This window comes from Mytilus galloprovincialis, chromosome 4, assembly GCF_965363235.1.
Source record: "Mytilus galloprovincialis chromosome 4, xbMytGall1.hap1.1, whole genome shotgun sequence".
Taxonomy (NCBI): Eukaryota; Metazoa; Mollusca; class Bivalvia; order Mytilida; family Mytilidae; genus Mytilus; species Mytilus galloprovincialis.
In genome coordinates, this window is record NC_134841.1 from 3,976,360 (window position 1) to 3,991,686 (window position 15,327).

At 30.8% G+C, this 15,327-nt stretch overlaps 2 protein-coding genes across 2 annotated transcripts; one reads left to right on the forward strand and one right to left on the reverse strand.

The window, feature by feature from the left end:
* The first annotated feature begins 2,254 nt into the window (after window positions 1–2,254).
* LOC143071159 (uncharacterized) lies at window positions 2,255–7,902 on the forward strand. The gene is made up of 5 exons (XM_076245298.1): window positions 2,255–2,340; window positions 3,019–3,089; window positions 4,319–4,660; window positions 4,957–5,118; window positions 5,484–7,902. Exons 1-5 carry the CDS (start codon window positions 2,306–2,308, stop codon window positions 5,534–5,536), a joined length of 663 nt encoding a protein of 220 aa, XP_076101413.1. The 5' UTR covers window positions 2,255–2,305; the 3' UTR covers window positions 5,537–7,902.
* A 328-nt stretch (window positions 7,903–8,230) lies between these two features.
* On the reverse strand, window positions 8,231–14,975 carry LOC143071160 (temptin-like). The gene is made up of 3 exons (XM_076245301.1): window positions 14,882–14,975; window positions 9,377–9,531; window positions 8,231–8,412 (listed from the first exon to the last, which is right to left on the reverse strand). The coding sequence occupies exons 2-3, from the start codon at window positions 9,484–9,486 to the stop codon at window positions 8,322–8,324; spliced, it is 201 nt and encodes a 66-aa protein (XP_076101416.1). The 5' UTR covers window positions 9,487–9,531; window positions 14,882–14,975; the 3' UTR covers window positions 8,231–8,321.
* Window positions 14,976–15,327: the final 352 nt, after the last annotated feature.

Here is a 15,327-nt window from a genome sequence, read left to right on the forward strand (position 1 = left end):
ATGTATGATTTGAACATTCATTTAAAGCAAACATAATGTTGTTAAGAGCTTTTATAGTATTAAAACTGATTTTAATAGCTTAAATCAATAATATTGTATGAATAGCACCTCCACGCAATGTAAATATAAAATATGTATCTCTTATCATTGAGAAAATATGTTTTTTTTGTTTGTTTGTTTGTTTGTTTATTTGTATTTGTATTTTGTAAATGTCGGCTGGTATCATTTCTGTATAGGAATTTACACATATAAAATTATTTGATTTGATTTATAGTTATTGACCTTTAATGGCGATTTTTCAAGTTCTAAGTTTGAGTATTTTTGCATATTATCTTGAAAACTATACAGGATAGATAGACTCTTTCGAATTGCAAAATTATCTAAAACCAAGTTGAATCTTTCCAAATCGTTCGAAAAACTTTATGCCTCGAGAATGATTGCCCTAAAATGAGGATCTTGTTTACTCTATTGGACAAAAAACTAAAGATAGAAAGAAACTTTACAACGAGCAGTTAAAAATCTCGAATAAATTTTTAACGAATTCTACTTCAGTCTATGATGTTGGATTTTGTCCACTGTTGAAGATGCAAATATACCAAGGTGAGCAACACACGCAAGTTTCTTTAGAGCATGTAGTTATATTATAATTTGGTTGGTAACGCTCCTGGTGAACTATAAATCATCCATGGTACCATTAAAGCTCTGGTATTAATCTTGCATACTTCATACAATGTCAGTGAATTTCATTCCCAGTGGATAAAATCATGTAATTGTAATACAAAGTTGATTTTAAATGGTTTATTTTTTGTTGTTGATACCTTCAGTGGTTGTCGTTTGTGGATGTTGTTCATAAGCGTTTCTGGTTTCTTGTTTAAAAATAGATTAGACAGTTGGTTTTCCTGTTTGAATGATTTTACACTGGTCAGTTTACGGGCCCTTTATAGTTTGATGATCAGTGTAAGCCAAGGCTCCCTGTTGAAGGCCGTACTTTAACCGATAATGGTTTATTTTTAAAATTGTGACTTGGATGGAGAGTTGTCTCATTGGCACTCGTACCACATCTTTTTATATCTATTAGTGGCAATTGAACACATCTATTTCATAACTGGGCAACACAAAGCTGGTGGTCCAGTCAGCAATATTTCACGAGTAGCAGCTGATTTATCCATGGCCTTCATACTACCATATAATTTTCGCTCGGACCTCAAAGTCTTTTTAAAGTGTTTTTTTCTTTCTCAAGATATCACCATAATGGATAGATGTATAAAGACAAGGGCATCTGAAAATAAGACCAGCAGCAAACAAGGCAAGGAGCGTGGGTCTTCTCCCAACATCTTCTCAGCTAGGTTTTTAAATTAAAAGTAAACTATTAAAATCCACCTACTTTTACGGAAGAACTCTTAATGTTTAATCAGCATATTACATAGTAGCAACAAATGACGATTATATTGGTCAATAGATATCAAAGGTACCAGGATTATAATTTGCGCCAGACGCACGTTTCTTCTACATAAGACTCATCGGTGACGCTCATATCAAAATATTTATAAAGCCAAACAATTACAAAGTTGAAGAGTATTGAGTATCCAATATTCCAAAAAGTTGTGCCATACGGCTAAGTCTGTTGAAATTGGTTCAATGAAGGATTCAATATAAATTAAACTTAAAATTCCATTATATATTTGCTCATTTTTAAATCAATGGAATTTCAAATATTATGTAAATAATCTGTAATTTGCTAGAAATTCCCAATGTTTACAATGAAACAGGTTTTACTGCACGTCATCCCAAATGATATGCACTATACTCTCCATGGTTAAACCAATGAGGTTATCAAGTCAATTTCTTGTATTACTTCTATGCACATTTAAGAATTTGTTCCAAAAATTTAGTATTAAAGATTATTTAACATGCGTAAAAATGATGGGGACAGTACACAATTGGTGGACTTCGGCTGTTGTCCGCTCTTTGGTCGGGTTGTTGCGCTTTGACACATTCCCCATTTTCTTTCTCAATTTTAAGTCTTTAATTTATTTATTTCGTTACTTCAATGGAAATTTTTTAATATTGTGTAAAGCTACTTGAATGAATTTAGTAACTATGCACCGACTTTTTTTGTTAGATTTGAAAAATTTCCAGTACATAAAGTCCGAAAAAAACCAAACCGACTGGGAATTTTCTCTCTGGCGTGATCGTCATGTATTTTTGTAAACCAATCACAATAACAATATTTACATATAATAGTTTGATTGCTGCTATACACTGGGAATGTTATTTGAAATCATTAAAGTGCTTCAATATCAACATGATGGTTAAGACCGATTGGTTGCTTCCGTTGAGGTAGGGACAATTTTATAATTGCATTAACGCGAAACAAAATCTCATTCTGGAAACATGATATATTATATATAATAAATAAAAACCACGTTTGATTTGCAGATTTAAGTTGATACAATCAAATTATAAAACAAATTCATCCTATTTTATGTTGTAACATTTACAATACCGATGTTAAGTTTTATTTAAATGTTAACATTGCACTTCTGGAATTATTTTTTCCAATAGTCAAGTGAGCGTGTCACTGTCACGTGACTCTAATAAGGAAGTTAAATAATATCACAAGAGAATATTGTTTATCATAAATGAAAGTAAATTTTTATGTTATGTTTGCACCCTAAATTCGAAATTGCTTTTAGACGTAGCAACCTTACTCGAGATGAGTCACTTGTCTTGTTCCTGTAGTTGGTGGCCTAGCTAACATGCATGTTGTTGACATGAAAAGGAGCTAAAATTTCAACAAAGTACTTGATTACCGAATGCTAAGTAAGTTATTTTTATTAATATTTATACAAATTTGGCTACATTTAAGTTTTGGCTTGATCATCAGATCAACGTTTGTATAAGGTCTTAAACACCGCCGAAGAGACATTAATTATCGACCTGCTCAGCTAGTGCAGTAAAATAAGCACCGTTTATTTTATCAAATTTAAATATTACGCTTCTTTTTCTGTTTCACAGGTATCATGCTGTCTTTGAGATTTACAGTATTTTGCTGTGGTGGCAGATTTCAATCCAGAAGATCGGCTGTTGTAAGTGTTGTTGTATTTTCCACAGACGTTTTAGTATGATACGGATTTTGAAACAAAAATTGCTGTTAAAATATTAAATTTTCTATTTTTATACCATCTATCCATCATTACTGCGCATGTCTAACCTAGTTTTGAGTGAATTTACTTACTCTGATACACCCCCTCATTTGACTATTACGGTCACGGTTTTGTACTTTATGAGAGTTCAAAGGCAAATCTCCTCATTGATACAGAGTACATGAATTATTTCATTACGGACCATAGACGCTTGGGGAATGTAACCCCTATTTCTGACTCTGAATCTGTTTGTTTGTTTGTTAATTTTTATTAAATTAATTCTCTTTAATATTCCAACCTATGTTTATGTATTTATATAGAATGCCCCTCGATCTATTCTCATTTTCTACGTACATGTATAAGAATAAAGAATAAAGAATAAAATTGTTTATTATAGTGTCACATATTGATTGAAACAAGGCATTCACACAATATTCATATACACACAAACAACAATCAATATCCAGCCGAAAAATGACTTATGAGACACTGATAACCAAAATATATACAAAAATATACTAAAACTTGTAAATAATCTCATCAAAGTTAAATCAAATGGGACAAGTCACTTTACTTTACTTTATAAACTAATATCTTTTGGATAAGAGCAAGAAAATATCAAATGCGTGAAAAAAGGTTGAAATAAAAAAAAATTCTGAGTAAAAATTGAAATATTTAGAAAAAGGAGTTACACATGTTACATATGCGCCTGTTTTACGCAAGACGTGATAATTCTAACTTGCGTATAATATCAGTGTCACCCAAATGCAGATGGATTATAATTTTCCTGAGCGGTCTATTGCTATTTCTTTCCCTTTTTTAATTAAAAATGCTCCCTACTACCTCCGTCAAACTATTAAATTTTGATAGCAGCGGTTGTCGTTTGTTTATGTGTGACATATTTGTTTTTCGTTCATTTTTTTTTATATAAATAAGGCCGTTAGTTTTCTCGTTTTGAATTGTTTTACATCATATCGGGGCCTTTTATGGCTGACTATGCGGTATGGGCTTTGCTCAGTGTTGAAGGCCATACGGTGACCTATAGTTTTTAATGTCTGTGTCATTTTGCTCTCTTGTGGACAGTTGTCTCTTTGGCAATCATACCACATCTTCTTTTTTTTATATATATTAAATAAAAGGCCAGAATAAGGATACATTTCTTTCCATTGTAGATGCGTTATCCTGCAGGCTAGAAATTACTCCGAGTCCGTTATTTGGAGAAGATGTGAATATAACAGCATATGTATCAGAAGTCACTCATAATATTGGAATTCGTTGGTCTAGAAGGGACTTTAACACTGAACGTCACAATGAAGATCAAAATTTGATGTTCTATGGGTTACCTTTTAAGAGCGAGTTTAAACATAAATTCACAGAGCTGATAGGATCACATACCTTCACTCTCACCATACACAATCTGACACATACAGATGTAAATAAGACGTACAAATTGTCGTATGGAATTGATGCTTGTGAAGTGAATCTTACTTTTGTTCATGTACCTATGAAAAATGGTAAATTAAATTGCTAACTTAAATAGGTTTATCAGATAGATGTCCACACTATTCAAAAGATAAACACATTGTATCAAATATCATTGTATGGAAACATTAAAAGGGTATGAATATATTCATATTACATTTCATGTTTATATACTAGGAAAATGGTTAAACTAGTAATATTAGTATAGTAATTATTTTAGTTCAGTAAACATGAATAAACAGTTTTAATTGATCAGTTAGTAAGGATGTTGATTTTTTATAACGTATATACAACAATTTATGACAAGTATATACTATTTACTTTCCAGACCAGTCTGCTGAAAGGAGTAGACCATTCAAAGTTACAATGATTGCTGGTATCATAGCAACTACTGGAACAGTTTTATGCTCAGTTTTGGTATTGCTTGTAATCGTGAAAATCTGTAAAAGAAAAAGGCACGAAAGAAGTAGACGAAAGAGCAAGATAGATGGTAATTGAACATATTCCTACCAATTGCATTTTACTGAGTTTATATTTATGTTTGACAGTTATTTGAAATTCATAATCAACAAACACATTTTAAAATAACACTGAAAATTTGTAGTGCCTCTATTGATATTGATCTTGGGTGTCCAAACTGAAGAATGCAGACCCATTACGTTATATAGAGAACGTAAATCTTGGTAAATCGTATATTTTATTTTACATACATGTAACTTGCTCAGTAAATATCGTTGTTATAGAATGATTAAAAAAAGACGTTGCACAGTGGCTATAAATAGTAGTTATTTTTATTTTTTGTGTTATCATTCATGATAATTTCAATTTTTTTTTTTTATTATTTTCTTTCTCAAGATCCACTCACTGAAGATGTAGCTGTACATGAACCAATGGTAACAGAAACGTAGCATCGACTAATTTGATCGCCTTGGCCAGTTTGTAAGAAGACCACAAAGTGTTCAAGTAAAATCCTAGACACATGCACAGGATGATTTCTGGGACATACATGTGCTTCCAACGTTATATTGAACCTTTGTATATGTAAATAATCACATTAAGTAGACTTTACTGTGCCTAATATATAACTTTGGTATTTCACTGATTTCGTTATGCTATTGAGCTATACAAAACTATAATATTATAAGACTATTTTAATGTTCGTACGTCTACTTTCGTACTGCTTCATGAATAATTGACTTTTAAATGGACGAGATAAAATCAAAATTTGGGGTATGATTTATGCTGGACCTATAATTGTTGACTTTTCATACATTGTAACATTGATGGAGAGTTGTCGTATTGGTCCTCATACTACATCTTCTTGTTTATAATGAAATGCTGGGCATACATTTTTATATATTTGATTTTTTGAATGCATTTTAAAGGCATTTTGTTATTGATCTATTATTTATTTATTTGACCAATCAATCAATCAATCAACTTAATCAATCAATCAATTGTCTCCTTTTTTGTAATATAGCAAGTTATTTTCACATTAATGACATAAAAAATACAAATAAAAAATGTAGGTTATGAAAGGTTTTAGTATCTTTGAATAGTTCAGGGAATATTAGTTTCATTTTCAATTAAAAATTCCAAACATTTTTGAGGAACTAATTATATCTGAATTTTATTGTTTTTTATATGTTTTTATTTGTCTGAAAATACCAGACTTTGTAATTTGGTATTATACTGGAATTCAAGCGATATTTTAATGAACAAAATTTCCAATTTTTTTATAATAATTAGGAAATAATTAGAAAATAAGGAATATGTTTTTAGGTTTTGAATTTGGATTTATTGTAAAATTTCAAAACATGTAGCATTTAATTATACATTATTTACATAATCATAAGAAATTGATATGTTAATGTAATTGAGTTTAGCTGAACAAACGTTTTTTTCTTGAAGGTTTATATAATGTTATATATTAATATTTATTTTGAGTGTTTTTAAATGAACTAGTCAGATTTTATAATTATTACTGTCAGCTGGTTTTCGACAGCCCTCATCTCAAGCAGATTCAGCATAGACGTTGAAAATATATGCTAGATTTATATTCTTATCAGTATTATGCCCCCTCCCCTCAAGTAGCGGTGGCGGCATTACATTTTATCCCTTGTCAGTTCGTACGTCCCGAAACTGTTCTGGTAATAGAGTTTTTCTCAACCAAATGTAATAAAACTTATGCACAATGTTTGTATCACAAAACTAAAATCAGACCAAATACAAATATGGGTAGCATAGCATTTACCGTCCTTTAGTTATAACCCTTTATACATTATATGTATACAGAGTTATCATCTGTGTCCCATGTTAACATTCCGCATTTATTTGCTATTGTTGGCTGTGTTTTATTTCTTTAACGTGAATTCAATTTATCCCGAAATACATATACACACATGCTTATTATATTTCATCTTTTGATAGTTGAGTTTATGATTATGTCCGTTTTATTTAGGTAATAAATCTCAGGTATCTTGTTTCCTGGAACCAACTTAATTCCCGCTTTAAGAATATTGTAAATGTGAAAATTTTGTTGCGATATCAAATCCAATACTTTACATAAACATATTGTAATTAATAAACGCTCAAGGGTCCTCAAGACATTGCTTAAGAGATCTGTGTTATTAACTAGCAAGATGTGGGTTCGTATAAATCAATAAAATATACCAAATAAAGTATGTTTATATTAGATCATCTTCAACCATATGCATTTTAAAAGGATATGGCATCTTTGATAGTGATTTAAAAAATGTAATCTTTTATTGATGATCTCGATTAAATTGTATTATTTTATCAGCATTTAATGGACAAATTGTCTAGTTAATGAACACAAAAATAAGCATGTGTCTTCAGTTGCTAAAATTTGCGCTTTACTGGTAAAATGGCTTTTTAAAAATTCATTCTTATTATCTTGATAACTTTTTAATTTGCTGTTAATTTGTTTATTTTTCGTTTTTTTTTATATATATTTAACTATACGGTTTTTATCCTTTTTACAAATTTTAACTTATATAACTATTAAAATCATGCAGGTAAGCAAAAGGTCAGTTTCCTCGTCAGAGTTTACCTAGTATTACAGATAGATATGATATGTTTTATCTAACAATATGTTAGTTGGAGTCTATTTTTGACGATATCTGTTATTCTTTCAAGGTATTGTTCATTTAAGAGAACGACAAATTCGTGTGAATTTGAATAGCTTGTATTCAGCAAAATAAATTTGTTTCTCTTTTGTCAGTTTTGACTAATAAATGATAGTGTTATCTTACGTGTATATACATTTATAAAATGTAATCCAATTTTTTCCATTTCAAATTGACTGAGACAAATATACGTTCTTACATGTATCTTCTATAAACATAGAGTTGCGAGTAAAATCATTTGTTTGGTAACGTATGTTTTACTATGCATTACTGTAAGTTGTAATGAGAAGCAGACGGCAGACGAACGAACGGACGGACGAACAGACGGACGAACGGGTGCACAGAACAAACAAACATTATGCCTCTCTACTATCGTAGGTGGGGCACAAAAATTGAAATACCTAGCGATTGTTGTCAGCCAATCAAGGCACGATTTCTTCTGTAGCACACATGTTAGTCATATAAATATTTATAATGAAAACAGTATTGTCATTTCATCGTAAGCTCCATATGTTATATTTGTATTAACTCTTTATTGTCCGTCTTATGGATAACCGTTTACTCCACTACAATGTTCCAAACAGTCGCATGCAAACTTTTGCCACACACATCTGGAATCACCTACAGGTTCACATATTGAAAACAACAATGATACACATGTGAATAATGAAATGTTCATTTGGTACCTATTTACACCACTGGGTCAATGCCACTGTTGGTGGACGTTTCGTCCCCGAGGGTATCATAAGCTTAGTAGTCAGCACTTAGGTGTTGACATACATATCAATTATATGGTCATTTTTATAAACTTCCTGTTACAAAACTTTGAATTTTTCGAAAAACTAAGGATTTTCTTATCCCAGGAATAGATTACCTTAGCCGTATTTGGCTTAACTTTTTTGAATTTTGGGACCTCAATGCTTTTCAATTTTTTACAGGTTTGGCTTTTCGACTTTTTGATCTGAGCGTCACTGATGAGTCTTATGTATACGAAACGCGCGTCTGGCGTATTAAATTATAATCCTGATACCTTTCATAACTATCATTTTGCAGATGTATCCTTATACAATATACCTCCGATTAAGCAGTAAATCATTGCGGCAAGTAGATTTCGTATTATTTTATTTTTATTTTGCATACAACAGAGGTATACAAAACAATTTTGTCAGCAGTGACTAGCTATGAAACTAATAAAATAAATTAATCAACCATAGCTGCAAAAACATACAACACATCTGTGCCATACATTAGTTTTAGAATATAATGAACTATTAAAATACCAGTAGATAGGTATTGTAAAGAAGGATGACAACCGGGATGAAACGCGGGAAATTTGAATAACCATTTGGAAAGAGACAGCATGTTGATAATAAGATCAATTTTGCCATGCAACAAGACATAATTTCCGTGTGATAAAAGATATTTGAGTAAGATACACATGTATGTAAGACCACATTCAAACAAACAAATTTACATATTGGTATTTTAATAGACCTTTAAAATGATGTGCATTACGCCATGTTTATTTTTGTAATTACATTTGTCATGTTTAAATCTGATTTTTGTGTGTGTCTGAAATATGTATAAAAGAAGAAAACAATACCTGGATGACCAATGTCATGGCCTGCTGGTGTTTGTCCAGGTTGCCAAGTACAATTAGGATCCCCGAGTTCTTCACCATTTGACTTTCCATCTTTATCAGAATCCATTTTGCAAAGCGCTTCATTCCATACATGTCCATTCGCTCTAAACCCCTACGGTAAAATACGTTTATGATGTAGGATCCTGCCTATTTCTTCAATAAAAGCTGTTCTTAAACACTTTTATGTAGCGCCTCATATTTTACGGACACTTATTTGGTGGAACTTTATATCATCGGGTCGAAGCTTTTATGATTATTTTGATTAGATCACATGATAATAAGTTACTTGTAAAGTGGAAAATTTGATTTTACTTTACAGAAGAATCTCAAATTGACAATTCATTTCTGGAAGGTTAAAACTAACCAAAAGTAATCAAAATCGTAACACAATATTTGACACTTTATGGTCATTGATTGACTGTACATTTAGTAAAGTGTCTGAATTAAATATATTTTCTTACAGTACAGTTTAAAATGCCTGTACCAAGTTAGAAATATGACAGTTCTTGTCTATTCGTTTTTGATGCGTTTTGTTATTTGATTTTGCCATGTGATTATGGACTTTCCGAATTGATTTTCCTCTAAGTTCAGTATTTTTGTGATTTTACTTTTTACTCATTGTTACATACGCTGGCATATAATAGTTAGTCCGTGTGTTGATAGTCGTTTCATTGGCGACCATACCACATCACACTACCACGTGTTGATATCAATATGTTTTTTTCCTTACTTGTCTACGAGGTTAGGTAAAAAAAACTGGAATACATTTTGTTTTCTAAGACTTACGATATTTGCAAAAATTACACGGCGTAACCATATTTCACTGTAATGCTTCTCAATACTTTTGTTTTCAGATATAACGCTTGGTACAATTTTGGCATATGTGACATCGATAAGTGTAATTATTTTGGTGATATTCATCGCAACAGTCATACATCTTTGTGTTACAAAAAGGCATACAAGAAAATATTTCTTGAAGATGTCAAACATACAACGAAGAAAATAGCGACAACAGAATAGGTTTATTATTTTTGTGATTTTGATTTTTATTGCTTAGCAAATTGTAAATCAGTACAGCTATAAAGTTGGAGAGGGAGATATAACACCAAAGACAAGCACAGGTCCACAAATATGACACAAGAAACCAAGTAATTACACCTAAGGGTGAACTAATGATCATCAGTTTCTGCGTTTTATTGAAATTCTTTTGTGTAATGCCTGTCAAAATGTAAAATGCAAAATGTTTCACAAATGATATTGGATATGTTTCTTACGTCCAAACTACAATCTCCTTCCCTTTCATGAATGTGACCTACCGAAGAAGACTATTTACCGGATTTGTTATCACATAAGCAACACGACGGGTGCCAAATGTGGAGCAGGATCTGCTTACCCTTCCGGAGCACCTGAGATTACCCCTAGTTTTTGGTAGGGTTCGTGTTAACATGTTGTTTATTCTTTAGTTTTCTATGGTATGTCATGTGTACTATTGTTAGTCTGTTTGTCTTTATCCATGGCGTAGTCAGTTTTTTTTTCGATTTATGAGTTTGATTGTCCCTTTGGTATCCTTCGTCCCTCTTTTATAATTCATCGATACCTGATTATAACAGAAGTATAACCTTTTCAAAAGTTATAATTTTAAATCGTTTAAAATAAAATCCGGGTTACACATTAAAAACGAGTGTAACGTCAACTATAAGAGAAAACAATGGAATAACAGAAACAGAGATCATGAAATTCAATAAAAGCAAACGCAAATATACATAAAAATTAAATATACTATAATTTTTTATATTAACTGCCATATTCCTGACTTGGTACAGTACATTTAAAAAAAAAATATTGGCTTGAACTTAGTTTTGTGGGTAGCTTAACCTCTGGCTTATATGGCAGTGTTAAAAATCTCGTTAAAACGACAACGTTACGCGACAGGGTTCAAATAAGCAAAAGAACACTTAGCACAGAGAACGCAAACATAAATATTGAGCACAGTTCTGTGTTTATAGCTTGCAATATATATTTGTACACAAACCATAAAATTAAAATACAGGAATAAAAATGACGTTAAAGCATTACAATAACTAAAAAGAATAAGGGTTGAATTCGATGCATTGAACAAATGAGCAGTTTTAACTATAGTTTTTCATATGACCAACATGATCGTTTTTTTATCACCAAGTAGTGTTTTTGGGGTACTTTTATACGTGTTTTTATCTTTTTACCGAAAAAGAGTAGAGATGTATGTAATGCTTGTTTAGTTGTGAATGGTTATCACTTTTATAATTAATAATTTTAAGCTTTAAAATGTCTAGTACTTATAGATTCAACAAATTGTTTCATGACGAAAGTATTGTATGATTTGAAGAAGACACTTACATCACTTCTTTTAGGAATACAAGAACACATTCATAAGGTATTGTAAATGATAATTACATTGCCAAAGATATTTTTTAACTGTGTGTGTTGAAATGGATTGAGATGTCCTACTGCATTCCAATATTGCGATGTTCCACACGAGTTGGGTACGGAGTGACCGTTTGGTATCCTGTCTCGATATGTGCTGTGGGCAGATATTACACCGGCAATAGTGAGGATAATTATTATGTCATTCATCATCCTATTCACGTCTTATGTTCTAAGCAAAATATGATGATCTATTTTAATATAAAAAAATCAATAAATTATCAAAACTTACAGATGATACCAAAGCCAGACAATAGATACTTGTGAATTAGGATATTATCTTTGAAAAACGAATGTTTCATTTTTATCAGTTTAAAAACTATCAACTTCAAAGTAAAGGCATATCAGTACAAATGTAAAATTTTGGAATTGTGGTCCACCAGACATTCTACGACTCAGCGGTCAAAATATATGATTCACAAATGTATTTGATGGACTATACTGCTTTTTAATATTGTATTTGCTATTTACAATCTCATCAAACATACAAGGCATAAAAGTCGGTTTGCAAGACTCCAATTTTGTCTACGAAAGAATCATCAGTAGTTAATAAAATTTTGGATGGCCCAAATCAAATTTGAGGGAACAGAGCATTGAAAATAAAATAAAAAAAAAAAAAAACAACTATTACTGAATTACACGATATCAAATTGTATTTCAAAGCATTATATATATACTTCTAATACGTTTCGACTCGTCAGTGGTACTCAAAATCAAATATGCCTCCTTTAAGTACTGTCAGTTTTGTAATCAGTGCAAAATGCTTCTTTTCTAGGTGCCTGCTATGCCTTAATGTCTAGTTAGCTATTATGTTAAAAATTATGTCATATGTCACCTTTGGTGGATTCATAATATTTTGATTTTTTAATTCAAAATTCTCCGAAAGTGGGCTTATCATAACTTCTTAGAAATGAGCATTAACTCCCAAAAAAGATATCTGTCTACGAAATGCAGTTTACGAACCTGTCAAGATGTGCAAAATATCAATTAGGGTACAATTCTGCTCATATGAATTATGTCAGTAATAAAGTCTAAAAAGCCTTTGGATATTTCTTGATACCTGTTCATTGTCTTGTGGAGGCTTTAAAGTAGTTTTTTTCAAGTAAAGATCTCAACTTCTGGAAAACAAATGAACAATCAGTAAAAGTTATCGGTGCTTAACTTGCAGCTGGCTGATAGTCGTGGGAATGTAACATGTAACAAGTATTATACTACTTATGTGTATATACTAAATTAAATACTAAGTAATATAGAAACGTACTTCTAAGATAAAACTATAAATAAAGAATATGAAAGTAATGGTCCTTGAAAATAACCTTGTAGATATTAAATTGTGCTGACGACTGTTTTTAAAACTAATCTTTACAGAGTTTTTTTTACCATTTTAGATTTAAAGTAAATTTAAACTAAATATGAAACCACACAAGTTTACACAAATTTACCTATTTCTAATACGGAATAGTAGTTTTATTAGGGTATTTCCGTTTTGAATTTTCCTCGGAGTTCAGTATTTTTTGTGATTTTCCTTTTTTTTTTTATATCTTTCTTGAGATTAGCGAAGTTGGAAAATGATTTCTTTTTGCTAACAGAATTGCAACTATTAAGTTAGTATTTTTATCCATTTTAAAATGTATAGTGTAAATACAAAGCTCCTGTTTTGTTTACTAATTTTCAATTTTGCTCTATATTTACTCTACTATTAGTATTAAAATTTTAACTAGAACATAAAATTTTTAATAACGCATTTTTTAAAAAAGACAAATTGTTAAATGCAGTGACCCTCCAAATATGGTGGACTTCTTGAAGAAGAAGAAGAAGAAGAAGAAGAAGAAGAAGAAGAAGAAGAAGAAGAAGAAGAAGAAGAAGAAGAAGAAGAAGCCCTTTAAATAGGGTGGACTTTCTGAAGAAGGAGAAAAAAAAAAGAAAAACCCTGTTTTGCCATGTTCAATGGAATAACAGACGGTTTAGGGAAAAGCTTACAAAAAACTTAAAACAAAAATAAGTTCATATTGTATTTCACTCTACAGTATAGGTACTGCAAAGTACTTAAACGAAAGTAAAAAAACATTATAGTGTCCGAAACAAGGGGTATATGCATTCATTGAAAACAAACCCGAACTATTGTTCCTCTTGATAAAATTGTCGTGTGCTTACACGTATCTTTTGATAAATTTGTCGTGTGCTTACAGGTATCTTTTAATAAAACTGTCGTGTGCTTACACGTATCTTTAAATAAAATTGTCGTGTGCTTACACGTATCTTTTGATAAAATTGTCGTGTGCTTACACGTATCTTTTGATAAATTTGTCGTGTGCTTACACGTATCTTTTGATAAATTTGTCGTGTGCTTACAGGTATCTTTTAATAAAATTGTCGTGTGCTTACAGGTATCTTTTAATAAAATTGTCGTGTGCTTACAGGTATCTTTTAATAAATTTGTCGTGTGCTTACACGTATCTTTTTATAAATTTGTCTCGTGCTTACATTTACCGATTTACATTTATGACAATTTTAGTCAGAGATCACTTTAACATGTTTCAAATGTGCACAAATTAAAATGGTGCTTAAAATGGCATCACCTTCAAAACATACTTGATAGAGTCTCTATCAATAACACTAAAATTCTGTCATTCCGTACCCAAAATGTAGTTTAATAACAAAATTAAATATTTGAAGAATTCATTCACTTGGAACTTTATTTTGAAATTACATGATAGTAATATGGACATATACTAACGTTGTTGCAATAAAGAAAAGCTTGTTGGTTCCATGTACTTGTTCACATTTTGTTGAAATCAATGCTTTACTGTTTTGTCTGTTTATTATGACAAAAAAAAAAAACAGCATGATACGGAACTTAGTATAAAACTAGACATGTGCATTTGTATTAGTATGTTGTTACAGTATGACAATTTACTCGAATACCTATCAATCTCTCTACAATAATATGTTCTGTTAAGCATATGATTCGAAATAAATGATGAAAAAATCTTTTTTACCTTACGTAAAAAGTGCAAATTCCGAAATGAGATAGTTAAACGAAAGCACAAGGATTATAAACCTTGTCCTAAAACTTAACATATGATTGTAATAAGTTAAGATAACATCTTATCTCATAATTGATGCGCCCTTACATATACCAGTATGTTTAGATTTCAAAGACAATTCACACGAAATGCAGATCATGTAAGCGTTGTCCTTTTTATTTTAGAAATTGAGATTTTTTTTCATCTCTTTTTTACATAAAGCCTGTTTTATTTTTGCATTATGTAGTATTCAGAATACATTCTATATGAAATTGCTGTTTTATTTAAATAAATATTAAACTTGATATAAGATTGATTTACTTAAATTTTATATGGAAAGTCTACCTTACCATATGCTGTTTGAACATCTTAATCTATGTTAAAAATATATATGGTTTTGTATTATCTGGGCCTAAAAA